Genomic DNA, 26,202 nt, shown 5'->3' on the forward strand with positions numbered 1-26,202 from the left:
CACACTTTAAAAACTTTATTTATATAAAAAAATCATTTTGTTTGAAAAGCGTTACAAGAGTGTGCACAGGAATCAGACAAGGAACAGTGGGGTGCTCCTGCCCCCTCCACCCTCACCCTGCAGCCAGCTCCCCTGCCCTGCGCAGGAGAGGAGGGAAGGGGGAAGCTTGGTTTTGTGGGTTTTTTTTTTTTTCTTTTTGGTTCATCTGGAATTAAAAAATTAAAAGGAATTAGTGTTTTACATATTTAAGGGAAAAAGAGAAGTTAGACCCCCAGAACAAAACCAAACGGAGCTGAGGTGTGGCTGGAGCTGGAAGAGCGAGGCACAAGTGTGCGTACTGGGGAGGGCTCCATCTCCAGTTTGCAGCCTTGCAAAGAGGCTTCCAGTTGCACAGTGAGCCTAAGCCTCCCCCTATTCACCCAGAATATCACAGCACCAAACACACCCCCACCACCACAGAGATGCTCCCAGGACAGCCTGGGCTCCCCAGGACAGGAGAGAGGGGAGAGCCCTGCTCCCTATTCAGCAGTGGCAGCCAAAGGCAGCAGGGCTGGGATCCTCCCCGCTGGGCTTCCAGCTCAGCCCCACCAGCAGCCTGGAACACCGCTTCCCCTAGCGAAGCCAAACAGTACAATTCAAAGAGCTATTTCACAGTGGCAAAAGAAAGGCACATGTCAAGAGAAGTCTGAGGGAGCACTGCCACAGGCAGCTGATGGATGGGGGTGGCTGGGATCCAGGCCCTACCTGCTGCGCACGCCCTCGCAGACCCACCGCTACTTCAGCCAGTTCCCAAAGAAATGCGGCCCCGAAAGCCCTGCTGCTACTCCTCCTACCCTACTCCTTCCCCAGGGAAAGATCACCCCCAGGGCAGAGGCCTGCCCCACACGCACCACACAGACCTTTTCCCTACATAAGGATCCCTCCTCTTTTCAATTGCCCCATCCAGACCCCTGTTCCCCGCAGCAGGATCCAGAGCCAGGCCAAACAGTCAAAGCTAGGATAGATCCCTCTTCCCACACCCCCAAAGCCTCATCTAGAGCAAAGCAAGAAGAGTTATTGCTGCTTCTCCTTTCCACCAACACCCCCGTGATTCTAGCCTCCTTCGCATCCCAGTCCTGCTGCTGCCAGGGAGGGATGCTCTTGTCCCTGCAGCCTCAGCACAAGAGTGATCCCACACACAGAAAAATATCCTATAGGCAACAAAGGAAGGTGGCAAGTAAGGTCTTGGTCGCTGTCCCCACAGTAGACTCCAAGCAGAAGGAAGGTGAGGCAGAAAGGCAGTTCCTGGTCAAGGCAGAGGTCTGGAATTGTTTTGCAGCATCCTTGCCGGTTGGCGCAGGCAGTCAGGCAGGAGGGCCTCCTCTCTGAAGGAAGGGAAGTGGTGGAGGACAGGGAGGAAGAGTTATTGATAGTTGTCCCAGAACAGGGAGATGCAGCCACCGAGAGGAGGCAGAGCAGCCTGGGCTGCCTCCTGTGGGACCAGGCCCAGTCATTTGGCTGGCTAGTTGGCACAAACAGTCCAGCAAAAAAAAAAAAAAAAAGTTGAAAAAAATTCGGTCCATTCCACCACGAAGAGTTATATATATTTATATATATAAAATATATTATCAACCAAACTGAGCGGAGGCAGGGGTAGCAGCTAGATCTTCTGCTGTGGAGAGAGAGGGGAGAAACGTTAGCACAGCCGGAGCAGGAACAATCAGTGAAGGTGTGTTTACAGCCCCTGTGGATCAGCATCAGACAGCGATTGTAGACTGCAGCGATCAGAGCGCGATTTGGCTGCCCAAAGCACCCCTAACAGCACAGCAGGATTTGCCACCGTTGTTCAGATTGGACAGGGTGCTGCAGGACATACCGACACAGAGGAAAACTCAGCAGGATCTTCCTCTGCCTCATGCTGGGATTCCTGCCCCTCCTCCTGCTGCAGACATACAGGGTTAGTAGGGGCGAAGGAGCAGGCGGGGGTTAGTCACAGGAGCCCGGTTCTCCCAGTGCCATTCCCTGCACCTCTGCCCACACCAGCTTCATTAAGAAAGGCTCCTCACCATCAACGGTGCTGCCTTCACTGGCTCCGTGTCTCCAAGATCACCAGATCGGTCCAGTGTCCTGCTGTGGTCCATCTCGTTAAGTGTGGAATAGTTGTCTGCAGGAAGACACGAGACCACCAGTTGCACCACCTTTTTGTGAGGCAGCATCCTCTCCATAGGAGGCAAGGCGTTCCCAGCACGTCAGAGAAGATGCCCTTCCTCCAGTCCCTTTCCTACCTGGTCCCATGTTGCTCATCTGGATCTCCTCCCGGGAGGATTTCTTGTCTAGAAGGATGAGAAAACAGATCAGGCATAGCCTCTGCAGCCACAGGCAGCAGTGTAATCACTGCTGGATAAGGCCAGATGGAACTCCAGCTTCAGCACTGTTGGCCCAAGGATACTATAGTACTGTAAACTCTACATAAGCTCTGAGAAAAAGCTGATGGTTTTGCACGAACCCCTGGAGAACCCAAGGAAGCTGGGGGAGAAAAGTACAGAGGGAACACAGGTACCCACAAGGCAGTCGACATGGAGACAAGTCCCAGCAGGAGGGAGGGCACATACCTGTTTTTTGGTTCCTGTCAATGAGAGGCAAGGTGCTGTCATCAAATGAGTTTCCTCCTTGTGTCCGAGAGGCATTGCTAAGGTTCACCTGGAGCACCAGAAAACAACCACTCATACTCCATACACCAAGCACATAGCAACCCTCCGGCCCTGGCAGCCCCAGCAGTGCTTCCCTCCCACAGTCCTTGAGCAAAGGACCTGAAGGTGCTCCTAAGCCCCTGGGGGTGTACCCACAAACAAGGATGGAGGCAGACTACCTAGGCTGGGTCAGGGCAGCACCCAGCCTTGAAGAGGCAGCTGCAGCTTTTAGGAGGGAAAGCAAATACCAGAAGACCATTTCCCCTCCCCTGCCCCCCTCCCACAAACACACACACACACACACACACAACGGCTTTAGTGCTGCAGACTCTCCCTGCTGGTAGATTTGATGTTCAAGGCTTAATACTTTGCAGAGTGTTTCTGCTCCACTGCCATCCACCCACTAAGAAGTAGCAGAGGGGACACCTTCAAGGGTCTCTAGTGACAGGAGCAAGAGAAGAGCTGAAATCAAACACTGCTGAGTTCCTGGAGCACCTCCTCCCTGCAGCAGGACCCAAGCTAGAACAGGGTACTGTTCCACCACTCCCTGTACCTGGAAATCTGACTTCTTCCAGCCTTCCTTCTCCAGGGGCTTCCGCAGCTCTTTATACCCCCAGATCGTCTGCAAGACGAGGGCAGCTGCTCGGACTTCTCTCTCTGAGCGGTTCCTAGAAAGCAGTGAAGGAAAAGATGTTTGGCAATATCCACAGCCTCAAAGCCACCTTGGGAAAAGCTGCTCTCCACCCCTGCACTGCCCTTCAAGCAGAGCCTACCCAGTTTTGTTGATGAGCACCAACTTCTCAATCCCCTGCGTTTCCCGCAACTTCTTGGCAGCCTCCAGGTTGTCTACAATGACTTCGTTGATGGTATTGAGGATGGACACCACTGTATCCTCAGAGAGGTTTTTGGCTGGAGTCTGCTGGCCTCCAGGCAGGTTCTTCACTAGGTTGGGGATGGCATGTTTACCTAATAAGGGCAAACAGTTGGGCGTGAGCGAGCAAGGAGGACAGTGACTAGAAGAATAAAGTCACTACTGAAAGATCAGAGATAGGTCACCAACTCTAATGCACCTCCCAAGGAGCCCAGTGTATGTTTATCTGGGAAATGGACAGCAGAAAGCCCCTGTGCAGCCACTGTGCCCACGCACGTCCTCAGCCACCCAGTCTAGAGGAAGTTTTAAGCCAAACAGACGTGAAGCGTGCCCACAGCTCTCACCTATCAGCTCCTTGTTACGTAAGTCAACAGCCAGGTTGCGGAGGGCTCCAGACGCTGCTTTCACCACACGCTCACTGTCGTGGGTCAGGAGGTCAGCAATGGCTGAGAGTCCCTTCTCTTGGCGGAGTGCTGAGCGGATGTAGCGGCCGTACTGCAGGGAGAGCAGAACGCCACGGTGGAACCCGGGGAGGCAAAGCTTCGCACTGCTCCTGAGCACGGGGGCACTACTGGGAGCTTGAACACCCACCCACCTCAGAAACCAAGGGCCCCGGGTTCACCCGTAGGGAGAGGTGCTGTGAAGGTCCCACACCCATCTCCAAGTAACCCCAGGCAACGCCTGTGAACGGGAGAGGGCTGACTTACAGGTGTCAAAGCCCTCCCTGCCAGTTAAGCATGCTTTTGTTTGATCTTTCTATATACACAAAGAACACAGAGCAAAGGCACGGTAGGACCACAGAGTGGGCCCAAATCTACACTCCTTTCTTCCAGACTGCAGAAGGGAAGAAGTGGCAGGGAACAGGCTGCAGGAAGAGACGCAGGCAGCCCTTGGAAAGAAACAGACGGCAAAGAGCAGAGAACCCTTAACAGCACAGGAGAGATTTGGTCCACATTTGAGCTGTGCTGCTGAATTATGCCTTCTTCAGAGCAAGTCACATGAAGTGCAACAGCCTGGAATGCCAGAGCTTTGACACTTCGCAGCTCTGTTGACACCAAAAAGTGACGTGCCCCAAATCCCCCTTCCCTCAAACACCGATGAGCACCAACACGTCCAGCTCTACAAGGCACTCACTGTCCAACTGCCAGCACACAGATTCTGAATTGCTCCTGCTGAAGCCTCTAGGATGGGTGGAGTCTTGCTTTCCTTTAACAGGGAGATGTATATCCGGACCACTTCTGGCTGGAAGAGGAGCTCGTAGCCTGCCAGAGAGGCACAGAGAGGAAGAACTTACTCATAATTTCTGTGAGTACCCAAGACCAAGCAACAGACTTGTACAAAGGAGTACTGCTAGGCACTGTCTGCTCTTCAATACACAGCAAGACAGGTTGTCCCTTAACAACTGAAACCCCAGATAATCAGCCCAGATATCAATTTCAGACTTCAGAATACAGTGTTTCAAGGCAGAAGTAGCTGAACTAAAGTCCATGGCCAATAGCTGCTGCTCAGCTGACCACAGAAGGGCTGTGATTTGCTGCCCTCAAGGTTGCCTTATTATTAGGTAAGGTCACTTGGAGTGACCCTTCTCCATGTTCACGCTGCAGAACACTCCTCTAGGCAGGGCATTTTAGTTTAAAATCCTGCCCATCCTTCATGTCCAGGAGAGAAGAGCAGGCAGGACACTGACAAATATAAACCCACAGCAGAGGGGGCCTCTTCGCAGGGCTGTGCCACCAGGCCCTCCCTCAGCTCCGAGGGCAACAGCTCCCTCCGCAGGTGCAGCAAGCCTGTCCTGAGGTAGCACTCACATCCATCAAGACCAGCAGGGCTGCCTGCTGCACAGCTTGTGAGCCTGCACAACCACAAACTACTTTCAAGACAAACCTCTGCCCATTTAGGAGGCTCTTTTCAGTGGGGAGAAAGAAAATTTATCAATGCCACCCCTTCCCAAACTGCTTGTGGGAAGGCAGCCCCATGCATTCAAGTCCTGAACGCACTAGACAACATACCTTTGGCTGGAGTTGTTCTTTTGGGAAAATCCACTGTATCTGCACCAGGGTCTTCAGGAAGCTTTTTACCTTTAAAAAGCAAACACAGAGGCATAAGACACCTCATTTTCCACATCAGCCCAGCAGCTTTTTGCCACTTGCTACAAGAACAAGCCCAGAGGTGAGCAGAAGCTACATGCCACCAAGGACATTAGTCACATCGCAGGCAGCACAAGGCCAGCTGCAGGGGAACAAAGAGCTCAGGAAGGCACCCAATCATTTTCACCAGGGAAAAATTAAAATCAAGAGCACACTCACCTCTGGAGAACCATTCGTCTATTGGCGAAGCGGAGAGGAGGACAGGAGAGAGGGGAGGCAGGAGGAGAGAAGTGCCGACAGCATCATGGGGCAGATCGTTTGGCAAGAAAGCAAAGGGAGGGGGAAAGGACAACACATAAGAAAAGGGAAGATGTGAAGTTAGTGGTTGTCCATCCACCACCATCCCATCACCACAGAAACCCACCAGGGCACCGTTAGCTCGTGTCAAATGCTTTGAATGAGTCAAGCAGTAACTTCCCAAAGCAAGGGAAGGCACAAGCCACCGTGTTTCCAGAGAAAGCCACAATTTAGCCTTCACACGAGAGATGAGAGAACAAATCACAAAGATCCCACACCACCCTCAAGCCCCGCTGAAGCAAGTGTGTCTTTATGTCACAAGCCAACGAACCTTTGCCCTTCTTGGCACCGAAGCAGCTTGCAGCATGGGGCCCAGCATTGTTGGTGGTGACCAGAGGAGTCTCCTGGTAGCGCTCAGCATGGGGGATCTCACGATGGACTTGGTAAGACAAGTTTCTCAGCAGGCACACGCAATTCTCCACCAGCTACAGAAAGCCAGACAGTTCTACTCAGAGCAGCACGTGCCCAGTCCACATCTCTGGGCAAAAGCTGCAGTCACTTAGTCACAGCCTAACTGTAGGGTCAAGTATTCCTACTGCCAACTGCTGGCTGAGAGCCCAATATCTGGTCACACAGTACATGAATCATACCCCACGGAGGCTCTCCTCCCAAGTATGGAAAGGCAGGTGCCTGGTATAGGTGTCCCTCAAGTAGCCCTATCAGCTCAAATTCCTTGATTCCTCTCCATCTTTTGCCCTTATCAGAATGAACCCAGGAACAATCCACAAATAGCAGAGCACTGTGTATCCTTCCCAGCTCTGCTGGCCCAGGTAGCATCCCCTCTTGTAGTACCTTGCTATCTGAGTCCTTTTGGCCAATCTCAGACTGGATGATGTATATCAGGGCATCCACCAACCCATCACATTCTCGCAGCTTCCGACGGGCTTCACTCCGCTCTGAGCTCACATTCCTGTCAATCAAGAGAAATACAGCATGGGGGAGACAGCTGAGGGCAAGCAAGGAGCAGTCCACACCCAAAAGAGCTCAAATCAAAGGAAGACTCCTCTCTGGCTTCTCTTGACAGAGAAACTCCTCCAGTGCCAAGAAGCATCACCACATCGTCAACAGTGGTCAACAGCAAAGCAGTCCCTTCCCACTCCAGGATGGAGTGTTACAGCAGCCCCAGCACATTACAGCTCTCTGCCAGCTGTTTGTAACCCTTCTCCCTTACCTAAGGCAGCCAGCAGTGTTGGTGAGTACTGATTCCCACTCAATGTGGCGGGGTTTTGAGTCCTCGTTGGGTTCTCGCTCCCAGCCTGAGCGGGGGATGATAACCTCGTCAGTCAGGGCATGCAGTGCATGATCCACAATGGCCATCTTGATGGAGTCATGTGAAGACAGGTTCCACAGTGTTCCTGCAAAGCCACACATGCTTGGTCAGGGCACGTGGGCTTTAAACGCCTGCACCCTACATCTCACCCAACAGGTTAGCACCTCCTCACCTCCCCGGAGCCGTTACCTGTGATGACCTCTGTAAGGTCCATATCGTGGGTCTTCCGCAACAGGCGCACCAAAGCAGGCACCCCGTCACAGTTCTTGATGGCAATCTTGTTGTCTTGGTCCTTGCCGAAGGAGATGTTCTTGAGAGCCCCGCAGGCACCATAATGCACCTCTTTCTTGGGGTGGTCCAACAATCCCACCAGCACTGGAATGCCTTTCAGCTTGCGCACCTCTGTCTTCACCTTGTCATTACGGTAACACAGGTGCTGCAGGTAAGCAGCTGCATTGGACTTGACAGCATCCAGGCGGAAGCTCAGCATCGCTATCACCTCTGGCAGCTCTGGCTGACGCCAGTTGCCCGGGGCTGGTGCTCCTTTCCGCAGGCTGTCCAGGCTGGCCAAGCTGCCCCGCTCATGCTGAGCCAGGGGGGCCCAGTAGTACCGGTCGGGAGCCACTTCATCCACCAGCATGTCTTCGTAACTCCTAGGAGACAGCAAGCATCAGTGTGAGCCCCACACCCTGTCCAATTCAGTAGAGGATGGAGAAAAACACGCACAGTACGCAGTCACCACTACTTGCTGCAGCACACCCTCAAAGGGAAGGAGCCAGGCTGCAGAGCAGCACCACGGTATCTTCATTCTCCCCATAGAGCTACACAAGGCCCAGCGGGAGCCTGGAGGCCAGCCCCAGGCATCTCCAAAATGGACTGGGCAGCCCCAGTAGCAAGTAGGGCCACTTCCCACCTAACAGATCTCTTCTGGGTCAGACACAGAGTGCGGCTCTCTGCATAACTTTTATAGTGGCAAGGCCCAGCCCTTAGGCTGAGCCAGCCCACGTAACAGCACCAACAACTACTCAGGCCCACGGCCACTAGAGGGCAAGTTCATCCCACAACATACTGCTGGTGAGTGCAAACCACACAGAAGTTCCCCAGCCCTCCACGCCCAGTCTTGGTACAAGCAAGTCCTCTATCTGACAGTAGTGCACACACACCCAAAGCATACAGAATCCCTGATTCCAACCCTATTTTTAGGTCACTGTTAAGCCTCCGTGGCAAATAGAATCTTCCCTCCACCTGGGCAAAGGAATTTGGCAGTCTCCAGCAGAAAGGGACAGGAGAAGCAGGGGGTTGTATTACTGACTGCTACATGCATTGGGACTATCGTGTTACACACTGTGGTTGCACAACCCAGGTCCAAGATGAGGCTGTGTCCCCCGGCTCACATCTGCTCAGCCACTTTCAGATCCTACTTCTAAAGCTCCTAAATCTGACGCAGGAAGGATCCCCATAACTGACTGAGTGGGTACATAAAGATGCAAGAAAGGACAGTGAGCAGTTCTGTTCCCTACACAATCTCCCCTAAATAGAACTTGCCAAAACCAGAAGCTCCAGGGGCACAAAGTCACAAGGGCTGGCAACCAAAGAATGCTGCTCAGTCTGGCAACTGAGAACATCACCTTGGGCACCAACAATGCCTTTGCAGCAGAACAAACAGAAGCAAAACAGCTGCCCAATGCCAACACTGCAAGAGAACATCTCAACTCTTTCCACCACAGCCTGCAGCTGGCCTCACCCCTGTAAGATGCCTTTAGCATCCCAGAAGGGGTATGGGATGGAGTAGCAAAGGCAGGGGAAGGCAAGGAAAGCACTCCTGTGCCGCTGCTGAGCCTTCCTGCAGGCAGGGAGCTCCAAGCAGAGTCATGCAGAGGGTACAAGGCCACATACCGCTAGCACACACACCACACTCTCTGCCTAACACGCTCCCTTGTCCCCCACGTGCCTGGCAAGCTGCCTCTCTGAAAGAAGTCATTAAACACCAGGCCCCTGCTCAAGACAAACATCTTGGAGGCAGGGGGTGGGATGCTGCTCTTGCTTGTTGCCATCTCGGTGAGCCAGTCAGCTGAGCAAGATGGTAACTGAGAAGGCAGGGGACAAGCCAAGCTCAACAGTGCCTGGATTCCACAGATTGCTGTGATCTTTATCGGTCTGCACAGGGAGGGAGAGCCTGCTCATGGGGCCGTAGGAAAGGGCTGCACACATGCCCTGTCTTCTGGACTCTGCCTCACCCCTTTTGTCCAAGGGGCATGCTGAGAGGCCACACGGGGGCTCAGGACTGCCAAAGCTGGCTTCTCACAGCCTTCTCAAGTCAGCCTCACCGGCTCTCCTTTAACCAGCACACACTTCACAACAAGGCTGGGGAAATCAATCTGGGAGAACAACTGCCCCGACTGGTTCAACACAGCAACAGAGACGCTCGTGCTGGCACAAGCCAGAAGGACAAAGCTCCTCCTTCAGTCTCTGCAGCAGCCAAGAGCTACTGGGGATTTACAGGATGCGCCCTGAGAAATGGGTGGATCTCTGACAGGGGCTGGCAAATACGTCCTCTTCCCTTCCTCTCAAGCCTCTGCTACTTGTCCTAGGAACCTAAGGAGCCTGCTGTCAGCCCTCTGACTATCCCCATAGCAGGAATGGACGTACATTCCAGCCCACCAGCAACTCCTTCCCATTGCTGGGGTTCAGGCTCAGCTTCTCACTCCAGTCCTATCTCAGTACTGTTCAAATTCACTCCAGCACCTCCTCAATCTCCACTTGGCAGCACAAACAGCAGGTAGAGCAAGCTGAGAGGCTTAGCCAGCCAGCAGCCACGTTCACTAGTATGAGTAAACTGTGCAAGATAGCTGTCCTTGGCAGCCATAGCCTCTAGCAGGTAACATTCCAAGATGCCTGCAAGCATCTTGGAAGATAGTTAAGGACCACCCAACCCCTCTTCTACTTGTCCAAGGCAGCTGCACAGGAGTCAAGCTGGAAAAGCTGCTGATCACCCATAGCAGAATGAAGGGGAGAAGCTGCAACTGTCAAACAGGTCGAGCAGCCTGTCCCACCCTGCAAGAGCATTCCCTAGGGCACTGCAGTGCTAAGCCTTGTTTGCTTCAGCCCCAGGCTCAGCACAACTCCTTCAGGGCTGCATGCCACTCTCAGCTTGGCAAGAATGCAATGGTGAAGTTGCTGCTGCTTCCAGCAGACATCAGGCACATTTCCCAGCAGATAAACCAGACTGGGGCATAGGATGAATACTGCAGCACCCAACCTCAGCCAGTGACAGAGCAGCTGGATCTTTCTCACCATGCTAATAGAACAGGTAGTGCAGAGGAAAAAGCCCAGAGCCATGTCCAGCCACCTCACGGAACTCCTCGCTGCAGGACAACTGTCAATTAGCACTGAGTATTAACCACCAATTAAGCACACAATTAATTTGAAACAGATACAAGATTTCTCCTGCACGAGCCACGCCTGACTCATCTTGTGGCGCTGTCCCTCCTTCTATTTGCACTGCAGTGCACACCTGAAGGACTTGAGGGTATAAGCTGCTGCAGAGAACATGAAGAATTTTAAAGCAGTACAACTCAAATTATGTTCAGTTACCTATTATGTTACATCTTGTTACAGCAAGGCTGTAACATCTTAATCTCGTGGGTCTTTTCTAACATAAGTGATTCTACGGTTCCTTTGAAAAGAATGAGTTGAAGGAACCTTAGCACAACCCTCTGCCCCCAGCGTGTGCTGCCACGCACTCAATACCCCAATACCTGAGCCGACGTCGAGCATCAGATGGCGTCCCTGCTCTCCTGGCTGTGCCATAGTCAGACATAAGCCCGTAGTCCACATCATCAAAGCCCACACTGCGCTGGTCATCTTCCAGGCCGTACGGCTCAGGGTGGAAGTGGTTGAGGTCCATGTTACTGCCCCCAACACGTACTTGAGGTTGAGGGCCATAGATGTCCTGGCGGCTGGGGGCCCGGTAAGCGTCCATAGATGGGCGATAGCGCTCATCAATGCGGGTGACACGGGACAGGCTGCCATAGCTGTGATCGCTGCCCGGGTAGCTGTCGTCATAGGGGCGGCCATAGCCATCGGGGTAATGGTAGTTGCGAGGAAGCGTGGCCGTGCCTGGGTGGTTCAGGTAGCCGCCAGGGCCACCGTTGCCATTCTTGCGGAAGTTCCTGTCCATCGTCTGGACGTAGTTGCTTGGGACAGGTGAAGTTTCCAAGGGTAACCCGTCAGGCCCCATGGGGACCTGCTGCACCGTTCGGGTGGTCACAGTCTTCACCACTTTCTTCACCTAGAGAGATGGACATAGGGTATATTCTCATCAGGAAATTGTCCCACCCCACAGCCCTGTGACCTCCGAGGCCCCTTTCAGTCCAGCACCTCCCTCTAGGCAGGTTTCACATAAACAATGAGCTGGCAACGATCACAGCTGTGACACCGACCACTGAGTCCCTAGCTGGCATCCAATCCATCTGCTCCCTCCCTCCCCAGGCACATACCGTGGTCTCTGTGCGTCGGGTTGTCCCATCATCTGACGTCTCCACAGACACAACAGACATGGCCCCTTCTGGGTCCTCCTCCATGGTGTACGTCTCCTCTACAATTTGGCCCGGGTCCTGCATTCTGGGAATTGTGCTGTACAAGAGGTGGCTGTGGTCCTGGGAGGAGCAGGAACACAAAGTCATCAGCACAACTGACACAGAGCCAGAAGAGGAGATCTTACACCCCAAGGAGCCCCAATATCCCCTTGCACAAGAGGGTGTACTCACCAAACATGCCCCGAGTCCTCTCAGCCAAGGTGGTCACATTAGAAACACAAGTTCCCCTCAGCCAGCTAGGTCTCCCCACAACCCCATCCAGCAAGGAGGCTGCCCACAGCTTCATTCCTCTCACCTGTGGTCCGTTGAGCTTCAGATCTGGGAACTTCTGTCTTTCCAGGTCAGCATCACCCAAGAAACGGCCGTTCTGAAATGCATATCATCATTGCAGGCCTGTTACCCAACCACTCCCCTGTCCCTGCCTGGATTGCAGCTATCCCCACTTTCCTGCCAGCCCCAGGTCCCAAGCTGGCTCCGACAGCCATAGCACACGCCATACATCACTCCTCAGCTCTGTGTAGCACACAGAAAGCCAGCACCCAGGCCAATCGAGCCGAGAGAAGTTACAGGACATGGCACTAAGCCTACCTCCCCCACACTACTTGCATCTCACTCAAATACCCTTATGGAGAAGCCAAAAGCCTCTCAACTCCCCCCAATTGCCCTGGAGACCTTTCCTATCTCCTGAAGCAGGAGCTACAAGCCCTGAGGCTAACAAGGATTGCAAGGGAGCTGACTGCTGGGTGTTGCAGCTTTATCTGCTCACACTGTCCCTCCAGTTGCCCTTTCCCATCCCACATTTCTCCTGGCAGCACCAACTTTCACACAGTCAGAAAGGTGGGTGCCTTTTACATGACACTGTGCCACCAGCCCTGAAGACACCCTCCCCAGAACAGCCCAGGAAATCGAGAGCAGGACAGAGACCTTGAGCCAAGGCATTTTAAACCACACTTCAAGCCCTGTAGAGATCTCTCACAGTCCTGGCTTGGCTACTCCAGGGATAAACCAAGATGCCAGCAATGTGCCCATTGCCACATGAAAGGAGACAAAGACACACCCTCACAGCTAATACACCAACTCACGTTCCATCTTCTGACAAGCCAGGTGGAACATGCAGGGATATCCAGGTACTGAACACAGTCAACCTTAACTACTCACGGAAGAACAAAACCAGAGCTGACGTGGCAGCAAGACCCTCCAGGCCAATACCTTCTGTCCAGAAAGACCCAGATAGGTGAGCTGAGGATGTGCAAACATCAGCCCCGGCCACGTACAACACTGCCAGCATTATGAGACCAGCATAGCCCTCTTCTACCTCATCTCTAAGGAAGGCCAGAGGGAGCCAGGCCCAGGGCCATCCCCACTGAGACGGAACTGACAGGGACAGGGGCTCCGGGAGCCTCCGTGCCCACCTCTGCCTTTTTTACCTGGTGCCGCCGGGAGAGTGTGCCGTTGGCCAAGCCCGGGCCGGCGTCCTGTGGGGAGACCCGCACTCTTTCCAGCTGGGCTGAGACATGGCGCCGCTCCTCCTCCAGCGCCCGTGTCAGCTTCTCAAACTGCGCCTCCTGCTCCTTGACAGAGGCAAGGATGCTGGCGGTTGACTCCACTTCCGAGTCGTCCATGGGTGACGGTTACCCAGGACGGGCGGGGAAGGGGCGAAGGGCACAGGGAGGCACAAGCAGAGTTGGCTTGGTGTCAAGGTGAGAGGAGGAAAAGTGACCCAGAAGGGGAGGAGCCCCGCTCTTCACTGCGCATGATTTGAGGGAGGAAAGGAGGAGAGAAAAAAAAAGGTCAGAAGAGACTGATTTCATTATGACAGATTTTCAGAGCAGGGGAAAAACAATAACGAGACATTCACAGCTCCTTCCAATCCACAAAAAGGAGCACAGTGGGACAGGACCCCCAGGAGGGGGCTGCACAAACCCCTCTGAGAGCTGCCACTCCACCACCACCCTCAGGTCCTCGTCAGGGTTCCCAGACCTGCGGCCATCCTAGGAGGTCCTCAGCCCACTGATATGGGATGGGCATCGGCCAAGACCCATCAACATCCCCTCCCAAAGGAAAACAGTGAATTAGCACATCACAATGAACACATTTTGACAGAGAAATCATTTTCTTCCATACAGACCTGTTAGAAGAGGAAGCTCGGGTGTGATTGGCAAAGGCACGGGACAGCCAGGTCTAGACGTAGAGAGTCATGGGAGAAATAGCCCAGCCACCACAGGGAGGAAGCAGGAGGAAGAGAGCTGCAGGGACAGCAGGAGAACGGGGTCAAACCACGAGCAAACTTAAATCAGAAGGCAGGGAAGGGAACAGGCTGAGGGTCTCCTCTCCTTCTGAAGGATGGAGCTGGGTCAGCTGCAGGCTCGCACCATCTCTGCAACAGCTCCCTCAGACACTGCAGCCCCTCAAACAGCTCCCTGCTGACAGGAACACCATGGGCCTGGCCCTCCACCTCCCCAGCCAAGCCCCGGCAGGCCCACAAGAGGTTTTCCCAAACCCATACAGTCACTGCAGGCATGCGGGGACTCGCTCGAGCCAGGCAGCCGAGGCAGGGACTGCTTTCCCACGGTCTCCAGCACAGCAGCAGCTTTGCCCGCTCTCCCAGCACCAACCCAGGGCCAGGAACATGGGCACCGCCACCCTTACACAGTACCTATCTCCTCCAGGCCCTCACTCCCTGGCAGCCCAGTCCCTCCAGTTTCAGTCTGACGCAGATGGTGGGTCAGAGGCACCAAGAGTAGAGTGGGTGTTCTTTTGTTTGTTTTTTTTTGCATCATTTTTAATGTGGAAAATAAGTAAGAATTAACTCAAGAGTATTTAGATTAAACACTTCCTGAAATGCCTCCCCCACTGCCAGCGAGCCCAAATCCCTCCTGTGGCTCTGCCTGCCCCAGAGCTTCCCACAGACACCCGAGGAGCCCATCTGCCCCAGCACTATCAGAGAGACACCACTGTGACCAAATCCAGCAAAGCAGGCTGGATTTTTTTCCATGTGCTTCAAAGGCTGCCTGCAGCATATCCCAACATCTGGTTGCCTCCATTCTGTAATGCCTTCATCAATAAAAAAAATCCAGTTCTTCTACTTGTGTATGTGCAGTGCCCAGCAGAGATGAGGCTCTAGATCACCTTGCCTCCCCGTCTCTGCCCCGTAAGAACTCAACTCTCACCCTCAAATCAAACACCCCTCCATCCATGGTTGGCATCCATCTGAATTGATGGGGGATGCAGCTCCTCAGCCTCCAGGGCCACCACACTGGATCTCAGTGACAGCTCCCTCGGTCACAGAGCAAGGCTGCAGGGCCCAACCCCACAGCCATGCTGCAGAGGCTGTAGCAGGACAGTGCTTGCAGTCCCAGGGGACTCAGCCAGCAGGTGCCCAGGCTTCCCCAGGAGCATGGGAAGGTCATATCACACACAGACACCCTATGCCTACAGAGTACCCAAGATCCCAGCCAGAACGACTGCTGGCAGGTAGAAGAGCACTCATTTCCAGCACAGCATCTCACTAAGCTCTTTAAAAGGGAGAAACAACCCCGACAAAAAAAAGGGCTCCTGCACAGTACAACCTCCCTCAGGCAACCATGCCAGAGGAGTTTGCCATTACAGGAAGGTAAGGCCCCACACAGCCAGCAATGCCACTCAGGCCCATGTCCCCACCTCCACACATCCCCTGGGTGCACAGCCAAGAGAATGTGGATGCTAACAATGGAACTCGAAGGGCCATTAAGGGAGCCAGATAAGGGGCTGGAGCAGCCATGAGGCTGTTTCCTTCCTGTCCCTTCCACAGGGAGTAAACACACAGCAGCGGGGGAAGGAACACAGGACTGGTCCCTCGCCCACTCTCCTTGCTCCCCTGCACTCACAAACATCCACCCCAGCAGAAGCTACAGCACAGCCCTTCCCCACCACCAGCTGCCACACACCCCCCAAACAGCAACCCAGCCACACGCCTTCCTGGCTGCTGAGGGTCAGCCCCAGATCTCTGCCTTCTGCCAACTCCCTGCGGGCTCCCATACCACAATCTTGGGGAGCAGCTCCCGGGCACAGCACAACCCTTTGCTGGCTATCCACGGCAATTCAGGGCTACAGCCATCTTCAGTTTGGGACATGGAGCAGGAGGGAAGAGGAGGAAGCAAGCTGCCTGTGACAGCTCCAAGCTGAGTAAGCTGCATCCCACAAAACAAAGGACGAAATTCCAGGGATTGCTGTGCACCCATCTCCCCCTCCTCATGCCCCGCCTCTGAAGATACAACTACACAGAGCATTTTTCCGAAGCCAGACCATGACCATCTTTGAGGAGGGCTGCATGAAAGCCTTTTCATCATGAGAGGCACTTTCTGACACACCCATTACTTAAAAAACCCAGCAAGCCAAAAATATTTCAGCTAGCTTGATTCAGGGCAAAGCTAAAAAGCCTGAAGACAAAACACATCCCCAAGCAGCTCCTACCCCAGGGCACAAGGAACACCACAGTACTCACCTCACAGCCCCCAGGGACCAATGCATGCACCCAGAAAGCCTGACAGCCCGGTCCTTCTGGCCTCGTTTTCCCACTTCCCAGTGCTGGGCCAGCTCTGTGCTGCACTCTGAGCTCCTGAAATCAATCTTCAACAGAGATGCACAGTGCTGAAGAGCCCAGGGGAAGAACTCTGGATATTCTTCCTGAACGCTTCTGCTCCCAACTCTTGGGACGGTTGCCTGCCCCAAGACCAAATACTTCACCTGTGAAAATAACTCTGAGGGCCCAATCACAGCCATACCCACATGGAGTTCACCGTATCCTACTCTGCTGGAGGAGGGAGTTGAAGCTTTGAGGGCTCCTCACCAGCAAAGGCTCCTGTTGGCCAGGGAGACTGACCCTGAGCTGGCAGACAGAACAGGACACCGCGGGCAGAGCACAGACAAGATCCTACAGATAACACATAGCAGCCTTGACAAGCACCACCTGCTGCAGTGCATAAAGCAACTCAAGCATAAAGCCCCTCTGCTGGGTTTTCACAAGGACCTGTTCCCCCTCTTCCAGGATGGATGCAGTTACGTCTACTCCCTCAACGCTGTGGATTTTTTGGGCAAAGCACAAGCCAGGCACCTGCAAAGCCAGAAGCCACCTGCACCATGTCAGCCCTGCACAGCTCCCTGCTAGGAGGTGCACATACAGCCCTCATTACAGCACAGAGGGAGTCAGCGTCACAGCGGCTCGGGCCGCTATTACCCACCCACAGCAGCTTTCCCGGCTGTTGGCGCTCCTCACACACCTGTTCCACAGGACAAGGTTTGTTCTCATCACACAACACTGCCTGCAGCTCCAGGCAGAAGCAGAGCTGCCTCCCCCTCCAGCAGGACAGTCCTTTGCCCAGTGCTGGGTCACAGGGCTGGAGGAGACGTGGCAGGGACAGCAGGGCTGAGGGCAGGCAGGCCTGCCAGGCACGCTGCCTCAACTACTAGACAAGAAAAATGGCAACATCGCCCCAGTAATTAGCCTTGCCCTATCCATTTGAGGGGCTCAGAGCCAGCTGGCTGCCTGCCCTTCGGCAGGGAACACGGACAACTCTCAGTACCAGGACCCTGCCCTCTCTGGGGAGGAAGAAACAAACTCTCCGGGTTCCATCTACCTACTGCGATGTACCTAGTAAAAACAGAAGCCCCATCAATAATTGAAGCCTGCAATTGCCTGAGCTCTCACAGTGCATTACATTTGATGCTCTACACTGGTTCACATCCCTACTAATTCACCACAGGCTCCCGATCAGTCTCAATTAGCTAAAAAATAAATGAACCAATATCTCTGGATTCTTTCCACACCCAGGCTCAGAGAGGCACGCGCAGCCCTCACGCTGCACAGGGAGGCAAGCACCAATGCCAGTCAAGGTGCAGCAGGGCAGCACTTTTTGAGGTAGAGAAGCCATGAGCTGAACACAAACACGTGGAAGGGGATCACTATCAGGAGAACACAATCTTCTGGATGCACTTCCAAAACCATAGTAGCCCATAGCCCACCCTGAGAATAGGCACAGGCAAGCAGTATGGCTGACCTACAGCTCCCACACGTGCCTCGTCCAAAGCAGATCTTATCCAGCAGCCTGGAGGTTGCAGAGGACACGGAAGGAACTTTGGACAGGCTACTACCCATGCAAGAAGCCCAGTCACCATCCCAGGAGCTACTTGTGCTGACAGGGCCACTCCCTGCCCCATGGGCAGCCCAGCCCACACCACCAGGCCCTGGCAAGAGTTGGGGAAGGAGGAACCACAACACGAGGAGCAGCCAAGATGAAGAGAGCCACTCAATACTCATAGCACACAGCTTGTCCAACCAGCAGCAGGATGGCAGCCCAGACTGCCTCGCTTAACTGCCACAAGGGCTGCAGTCCCTGTTAGGAAAGCTTCCCTTGCAGAGGGAGTTACCTGTAGGGATGCAAGCAGACACAATAGCAGGCCGTATAAGGGAAAGGGCCAGCAGCCAAGGCAGGATGATAAGAGGGGAGAGATAAGAGCAGGGTGGGGCCTGCACACCAGGCTGGAGTGAGGAAGCAGACGTGGCACACACCCCCACTATCACCCCCCAAAAGAAAAGGGCAGGAATGCACGATATAGATCAAGTTCCAAGGACCAGCCTGGACAAAGAGGTTGGGAAATGCAGTGGGCTACCCTCTGGCAGGAGACAGGCCCTACCAGGAACAGGGCAGACGTTCAGTGGCTTCTGCTGCCCCAGGGAGCAAAGAGCTGGGCTCAGCATACACAGGCAATCAGGGTTGCCCCCGGGGAAGGAGAAAGGAACAGCACGAGACTGGCCACAGAAAGAAAGGGCTGGCCACAGAGAGCAAGGCTTGTTCTGTTGGTATGTCAGTAATCCAGCCCCAGGGCAGCTGTCCTGGGGTGCTCCACAGGGTGGGGGCTGCCACACTCTAAAGCCACTGTCCCACCCAGGCAGGGTAAGACCTTTAGGTAGGCTCAGAAAGGTGGGCCCAGGGAGCCCCTTCCTGTCGGCAACACCCAGCACATCACCCTAAGGGCCCCCCTCCCGCACGTCCCCCACGTGCCCAAGGACAGCAGGAAGGCAGGGGCCTGCAGCCCCTGCGCTCAGCTCCCATCCCAGCCCCCCGGCCCAGGGGTTTCACATGTTGGGAGCCCTTTAGCAGCACAAAGGCAGCTCTCTCCTCTCTGTGGGAATTTGCAGCTGAGCGCTCCGCAGGGACAAAGGGATTTCACAGGCACATCCACAGCCGGCCAGCCTCCCTCCCCCCGGCGTTCCCGCTTCCTGTCACAGTAGCACCAGACCTCAGGGGCACAGCAACAAACAAACACCAAGTGCCGGATTCTGGGAACGGGGCCAGAGCATTCCTGGGGCAGGCTGCACTCCGGCGGCCAGCAGGCTCCTGGGCCCCGCAGGGAAGGGGTAGTCCCCAGCTCCCCACCAGGGCAGCTCCCCGGCTCCGTGCCTTGCTCTAGGGACAGCAGCCACCAAGATAAAGGGCACAGAAGCCCCCAGACAAGCGGGTTGCTCCCAAACCTCAAGTTCTGCACCCCAGCTCCAGCCACCCTGGTCCATGCCACCACATCTCTGGCCTTCACTCCACCTCTCCCTACACCCACCACCAGGCTGAACTTTCACATTCAGCCGCCTCTCTCCCACAGGCAAAGCAAACACCAGCCTGGCACCGCTGAGATAAGAGCTGTACTACAGAGCTGAGGGAGCAAAGTCCCTTCTCAATTAAATCTGAGGTTGCAGCATGGCAGGAGCTGCCCCCACCAAACCCAAACAGATGGGCAAGGGCACAGCACCCACCTGGGAGCTCACATCTACTGCTGGCTGCCTTCGAGCAGGAAGATGCAGCAGAGAGAGCAGCAGCATCAGGAACCCTCCCATCCAGCTGCAGGCACAAAGCATCCACGGTCAGCAAAGCCCAGAGCAAACAGTACACCTCAGCACCAGACCAGCAGTCAGACAGGGGGATTTCACTCCTTTCTTAAGGCATAGCTCTCTCTACAGCCATCCTTTGCCCTTCCCAACAAAGCCACTTGAGATCATTTCCTCTTCCAACACCTGCAGCCTCCACATGGCTTACTCATGCCTGACCAGGGCACAAAGGCACAGGGGGCTGGGACTAACACAGAACTGCCCTGACAGCACTGCACACCAGAAGGGTACTGCATCTGGCTTGTCCAGGGAGTGCCAGCCCCACCAGGAATTCCAAAGTCACGAAGGAACAAAGGAGATGGAGAAGAACAGGAGCACAAAATCCCCCCCACTCAGACTCATAAACAGTCTCCCTGTCCACCCTAACAGACACCCAGACGCAAAGGCAGCCTCCTTTCTTTTCTGCCCATCCCACACACAAATCCACAGCCAGGTCGGTCACACACCTCTCCCCACAGAGAGCAAACAAGCAGGCAGTGAGCTCATACTTGGGGAGGGAGCGGCATGCAGGGTATCTCCAAGATGGCTCCATAGCAGCAGCAGGACGTCCTCCCCTCACTCCAAACAGCCTCAGCTCCTGGGCAGGCAGTGGGCTGAGTCACAGCACCCATCAGCCGGGGCTGGGCAGGAGGATGCAGCCAACAAAAGCCCAGCTCCATTCAGCATGACCTCATCAGATGCCCCCGCTCCCTAATTGCATGTATGCATCAACTCCAAGTGAATTTAGAGGACCCTGCCAAGAGGAGTAATAAATGGGTGAAGGAAAACCACGGGGGAAGCATCCTACCCCAGCCCGCAGCTCAAGCTGCTCCCCAGCACTACATTTGGCTGCAGATCCCCTTAGCCCGCTTGCCGAGGCAGCATCCCAGGCTCCTGCACCATCCAAGGGGAAGGAAACCTGCATTTCCTGGTCAGACGGGAAATTACATTGTGGCTTCCCTTTCCCGTAAGCTTCTAAACACCACGTCCTGCCAAGGGCTGCTCCCCACTACCCTGACATATCACACAGGCTGGGACAAGGCACGGGCACAGACACCCCAACAGCCAGCTCAGCGTAACCGGGCCCACTCCCCAAGGGACGCATCCTACCTCCAGGGACCACATCCTCACCTATCAAACACAGCGGCTACACACTCCTGCCTGGGGCAGCAAGCATCTCACAAGCAAAAGGCAGCAGGTGCCACGTCCCAGCCTCAAGGATCCTCCCATGGGGACACAACCGTGCCCAGAAGGCTCTGAAGATGGGCTCAGTATTTGCAGAGCTGAGGAGGAAACAGCACCATAACCCTGCAGGACACCTGTTTGCCGAGACTCTGCAGCACATCCAGGCCATCCCCTGCTCCCCTAGCAGCTCCTGTGAGCATCAGGCAAGGCCATCTCCCCCCCACCACTCCCCACACGCACACCTTGAAGCAACTCAGCCTGCCTGGAGCCAGGCACGGCAAACAGCTGTGCGTGCAGCAACATGCTTGGAAGAATGCGTTACTCCACTGGGCAAGGGGCCTGCCAGGAACACGCAAACACGGTGACCCACCCTCCTAGGTCGGAAAAACTCGTCTTTGCAGTTCACCATGCTCCCTCCCGCCTGGTGCAGCTACCCACGCTGCCCGGTGAGAGCCAGCACCGCTTCCCTGGCTTGCCAGGCCAGTGCTGGGAGCATTGCTGAGGAGGCAGCCCAGATACAAGAGCAAATCTGAAGCCCAGGCACCGTGTAAAAGGGAGCGAGAAGAACATTCATCATCTGAGGACAGAGAGACACCTTCCTCCTCTCGGCCTGGGTGGAATCAGTTCTCCATATTCATTTCCTCTGAGACTACCGTGCTCGTAGGAGAGATCCTACCTGCCTCACCCCAAATAATTGGTCTCTACCAGCAATTCTGCACTTGCATAAGTGGCATGAGAGCAGCTCATCCCCCAGCTGCTCTCCAGCCCTCGCTCAGAAGCTGACACAGGTGAGGCCCATACCTTCCAGGCTGCCCACACCAGGGCCAGGCCAATTGCAGGAAGGCAGTGAACTTTGTGCAGTGTTCACTGCAACTGGGGCCAACGCCCATAGGAACAGGAGCCATCAGAGCCAGAACGGAGACATGATAGCAGCTCATGCCCTTGCATAGGACCCAGCAAGCTGCTGCTGCCACCAACCCATCCTGAGGTCACCTACATTCTAGAAGAGCACCCAGATCCACAGCAGCACTCAACTAGGCTGCAGGAGAGCCAGTCCAAGGGCTCACTCTTCCATCCTGCTTGCTCAGCTCCCTTCAGCCTCTGACTTCCTTGGCCGAGCTTAGAAAGAAACCTCCAGCCCACAATGCTGAGCTAGGGCACCCACATGCCTCCTGACACAACTCCAGCACCCCACAACCACAGAGCCACCCCCTCCTTCTGCCTCACCAACAGGCCAGGCTGTGGTTTCACAACCTGTTTAGGCCACGCAAGCAGAAGAAATCCTGCTCTCATCAGCACAAGCATCTGAGTAACCAACTGTTTAGAATCACACGTACAGAGGAAAGAAGTGCTCAGCCCAGCCCAGACCCCAACCCACACAGCCACAAACATTTCTGCAGTGGATAGAGGCCAGAGTGCTGCGGCATGAGGTCAGCGTGGAGCTGCAGCACACAAGGTAGAGGCCGGAGGACAAACCATCCAGGTGTCAGCCCCTCTGTCTCCAACCCCTGGAGGGTGGCTGGTCTCTCAGAAGGGAAAGGAAGCGTGGAACCTGCTGCCAGCTCACTACCACCTCCCTGAGCCACATGCACCAGAAGCACATGAGGCATCGCACCACGAGCCTCTACCTTAACAGGAACACAGAGGGAAAAAGACAGGCATTCCAGTAAGGGCTGTAGATCCCAGCACCACACCTGGCATCTTGCGGTGCTTAGTCACCAGCTTCCCTCCGCACCCCACCAGCCATCTCACCCCACCGTGCCGGGTGCTTTAGATATGGGCCACAATGAGGAAGTAGTACCACACGCTGGGAAAACTGCTTCCTCTGTAAAGAAATAAAGCAGGGAGATATACTGCACGCTTCGGTGCAGGAGGATCTCTCCACACCCAGGTGACATAGAAGCATGAGTACAGCAGTCACCTCACATTGGTCCATTCCTATGTACCAGTTACCGGACAAGGAAGACAGTGGGACACAGCAGCTCTCCTGACTGGAAGGTGGGCAGCACAGCAGTAGACATGAGACACACAGGAGTCAGACACACTTATGATCCAACACTCGTCAACCAGCTGCCACGAGCCCCCAGGACAGGAACAGGCCAAGCCTGAAGAAACAGTGCTGTGTCCTTCCCACCCTCAGCAGCCCCCTGCACAAGAGCAGGAGCCAACAGAAGGCTCAAGTCACCTTGGGGAACTCCAGCACTCTGTTCTGCAGCCTGCAGATCCAGCCCCTTCCCAGCAGCCTCACATCGAGGCACATTCCTGAATGCCGTGCCAGAGGACAACTTCCTCCACCAGCCAAGCCCTGTGTCACATACAGAACTCTGAGGCTGCCTGAATCACTCAACAGGTTTAGATTTTGTCACCACAACCAGGCAACACCTGTTGCTTTTTATGGACCCAAATCAATTCTGCGGTTCTGCTCCTTGTCAGAAACAGAGCTGAGGCAGTGAGAATAGCACAGTGCAGTGACCTGTGTCTGTAGGGAAAGGAGGGAGCTCTGTGCATCCAGCCTGAAAAGGACAGGCAGACAGCATGATCATTGCAGGGCAGCTGGGGAGAGAAACCGGAATGCTCAAATAGCACTGTCCTCTAAAGTTGCAGATGCCACTCAGAGAACCCAACAACCTTCCAGGCATAGTCCAAGCCAATCCTTCTGGGTGCCCTAAACACACCCCTTGGATCAAGGCCTAATCTCAAGAGCAGAAACAGTAAGAGGCAATCTAGCGACAGAGCTGGGCCTTCCTCCCAACTCCCAGCCCACCCCAGGAAAAAAAAGGGACCATGAGGACTCTTGAATGCAGTGATGCAGGGTAGCCTTGTTGGATGAGAGGTACTGACCCCACTGTGGCCAAGGCAAACCCAAAGCTACGCAGCACTGAGCCTCTTCATCCTCCCACCCTTTCAGGAAGGCAAAACACACACACAGTCCCAGCAAGGGCTACATACCACAAGACAGTTGTCTGCACACAACACAGGTTCAGTCAAATTCAGTTTAAGAACAGCTTAAAAAAAAAAAAAAAACAACAAAAAACAGCTGCCCCCTTTTTTTTTTCCCCCCTATTAAAGTGTGTGAGTAAATCTGGACAAGCCAGAGAGCCTCTGGGAAACGTGGGTGCAGTCCTTCCCTGTTGTCAACAGCGAGCCCTGTACTGTCAGACAGCAGCGTGCAGCAGGCACCAGGAACAGGAGCAGAACAACAGCAAGGCCCACAGCCAACACAGACCAGCCCTCATCCTGTATCACCACGTCCAGGACAAGGCACGGACAAAAGAGGCTGGCACATGAACTGCAGTCCCCGGCCCACTGCAATCCTAGACCAAGTTAGTGCCAAGTTTCAGCACCTTCCCCACACCAAGCTGAGGACAGTCTTACTTCCAGATCCACAGTGAGAGAGGACACAAAAGGAACCACCACACCAGCAGCTGTACTTGGCTCCATGCACCAGGTGCTGCCCCTAAATGCCCAGCAGCTGAGCAGGAGAGCCCTCCACAAGGCACAACTGACCCGGGAGGGGATCACCCAGCAGGGCAGGGAAAGGTCTGTCCCCGTAGCACCAACCACACAGCCCAGCTAGGCAGCAGGACCTTCCCAGAGCAGGAGCCACCACCCGGAGACCCACCCCTCCTCAACAATCAGAGGAAGCTCAGCCGTCCCCACTCCCTCACTTGAGGCTCAGAGGATATAACAGAACCACTGGCAGTCCTCCCACGGACAGGCACCCGGACTTGAGTGCAGTCACCCCAAGTTCAGACTCCGCTCCGCAGCGCTCCGAGGAGCGGCACCGCGGAAGGTCGGCGGCCTCTCGCACAAAGGCACGAGACGGCCAGCTGACAGGAATCGCGGGGCTGCCCGCAGGGCCCGGACCAGGCTGCAGGAAGGCCGTCCCCGTTCGGCAGCGGCTCGGTGCCACCTGCCAGCCCGCGGCTCCGCCGCACGTCGCTTTTCGTCGTCGGGAGAGCAGAGGCGCGCTGCCGAACGGAGCCGCCTGGAAGAAGGGAACTGCCGCACCCGCCCCGCGCCCTTACCCTCCCCAGCCACCGGAGTCCCCTCCCGCTAGAACAAAGGCGCAGACGAGGAGAAGGACACGGCAAGACTCCGCTGCCAGCACGCGGGGGGGCGGCCCGGGCCCCGCGCCCTGCCCCAGCCCGCCCTCCTCCCGCACAAAGGCAGGGCGAGGGCCGCGGATCTCGTTTGCATCGGCCGCCAACCCGCCGCGCCTGTCGGGCCAGCTCCCCGCGCCGCTGGCACGCCGGCGCCCTTTGTTGTGCGGCCCCGGGATCGGCGACACGCGCGGCTCGGCCCGGCCCCCGGCGGGGCGCGGGGCAGCAGCGCGGGGCCGCGCCGCGACTATCTCCTTCGTCCTCCCCCCGCCGCGCACCTCGGGGCGCTCCCCGGCACCGACGGCGTGACCCTCGCCCGGCACCGGCCCACGCCCCGCGAGGCACGGCCGGGCCCGACCTCGGTCCCCCTCCCTCGGTAAACGACGGGACGCCGCGAGCGGGACTCACCGTGGCCGGGCTCCTCGGGGACAGGGGGCGGTCCCGCCCCGCGGCCGCCCGGCCCGCTCCGGCGGGAGAGGAGCGGCGGGACGAAGGGCTCGAGACGCGAGGAGCCCCGCCGAGGGGCGACCCGGAGCAGCGGCCGTCCGGGTCGAGAGAACGCAGCGCAAGCGGGGCCGCAGAGGGTCGGGCCGGGCTTCGCCACCGCCGCTCCGTGCGCCCCGCACCGCTCCCGCACCTAAAATGGAAGTTGGTCCGGCGGGGCGGGGGCGGGCCGGGCTCCGGGTACCGCCCCCGGCGTCGGCGCGCCGCGGCCAATGGCGGTAGCGCGGAGCGGCGCCCGGCGCGGTAATGGCGGCCGTGCGGGGGGGGGGCGGGACGGAGCGGCACGGAGGAAGCGGCTCGGGGTGGGGGTCCGCGGCACAGCCCCGTGAGCGCGCCGCCTGGGAAGGCTTCCGGAGGCCGATCCTCCCGGTAAAGCTTCCGGCTGCCGCGGGGTCGCGTTCCCCCGGCCTGAGCTCCCGTCCCGGCCGAGCCACGGCTGCGGGGACCCTGCTCCCGCTGTGCCGGGGAGCCGCCCGTCCTCGCTACGGGAGGAATCGCCGCTCACCTGCGAGAAGCCGGGATGGAGGCTGGGGGTTCTCTGCCTCGCCTCTGGTCCGGGACCGGCGGGACTGGGGCGCTGGGGAGGATCTGCCCGCTCCCGATTGCCGAACTGCTAAGCGAGATAATGACAAGAGGAAAAGGATTGCCGAATGGTTTGGGT

At 56.0% G+C, this 26,202-nt stretch overlaps 1 protein-coding gene across 10 annotated transcripts; it reads right to left on the bottom strand.

Annotated features, from left to right (window-relative positions):
- On the bottom strand, positions 1–26,177 carry CTNND1 (catenin delta 1). 10 transcript variants are annotated; one of them, XM_052692953.1, is made up of 21 exons: positions 26,047–26,177; positions 13,981–14,098; positions 13,280–13,599; positions 12,148–12,219; positions 11,754–11,912; positions 11,013–11,545; positions 7,444–7,907; positions 7,156–7,339; positions 6,777–6,894; positions 6,256–6,409; positions 5,847–5,864; positions 5,550–5,618; positions 4,675–4,802; positions 3,885–4,035; positions 3,443–3,635; positions 3,223–3,337; positions 2,592–2,679; positions 2,265–2,312; positions 2,046–2,143; positions 1,856–1,921; positions 1–1,651 (listed from the first exon to the last, which is right to left on the bottom strand). In XM_052692953.1, exons 3-21 carry the CDS (start codon positions 13,472–13,474, stop codon positions 1,640–1,642), a joined length of 2,865 nt encoding a protein of 954 aa, XP_052548913.1. In that variant the 5' UTR covers positions 13,475–13,599; positions 13,981–14,098; positions 26,047–26,177; the 3' UTR covers positions 1–1,639. The 10 variants fall into 10 exon arrangements, with proteins under 10 accessions (XP_052548913.1, XP_052548911.1, XP_052548912.1 ...); XM_052692951.1 differs by lacking the exon at positions 26,047–26,177 and adding an exon at positions 25,446–25,569; XM_052692952.1 differs by lacking the exon at positions 26,047–26,177 and adding an exon at positions 20,558–21,088.
- Positions 26,178–26,202: the final 25 nt, after the last annotated feature.

This window comes from Tympanuchus pallidicinctus, unplaced genomic scaffold (genome assembly GCF_026119805.1).
Source record: "Tympanuchus pallidicinctus isolate F22 unplaced genomic scaffold, pur_lepc_1.0 scaffold3, whole genome shotgun sequence".
NCBI lineage: Eukaryota > Metazoa > Chordata > Aves > Galliformes > Phasianidae > Tympanuchus > Tympanuchus pallidicinctus.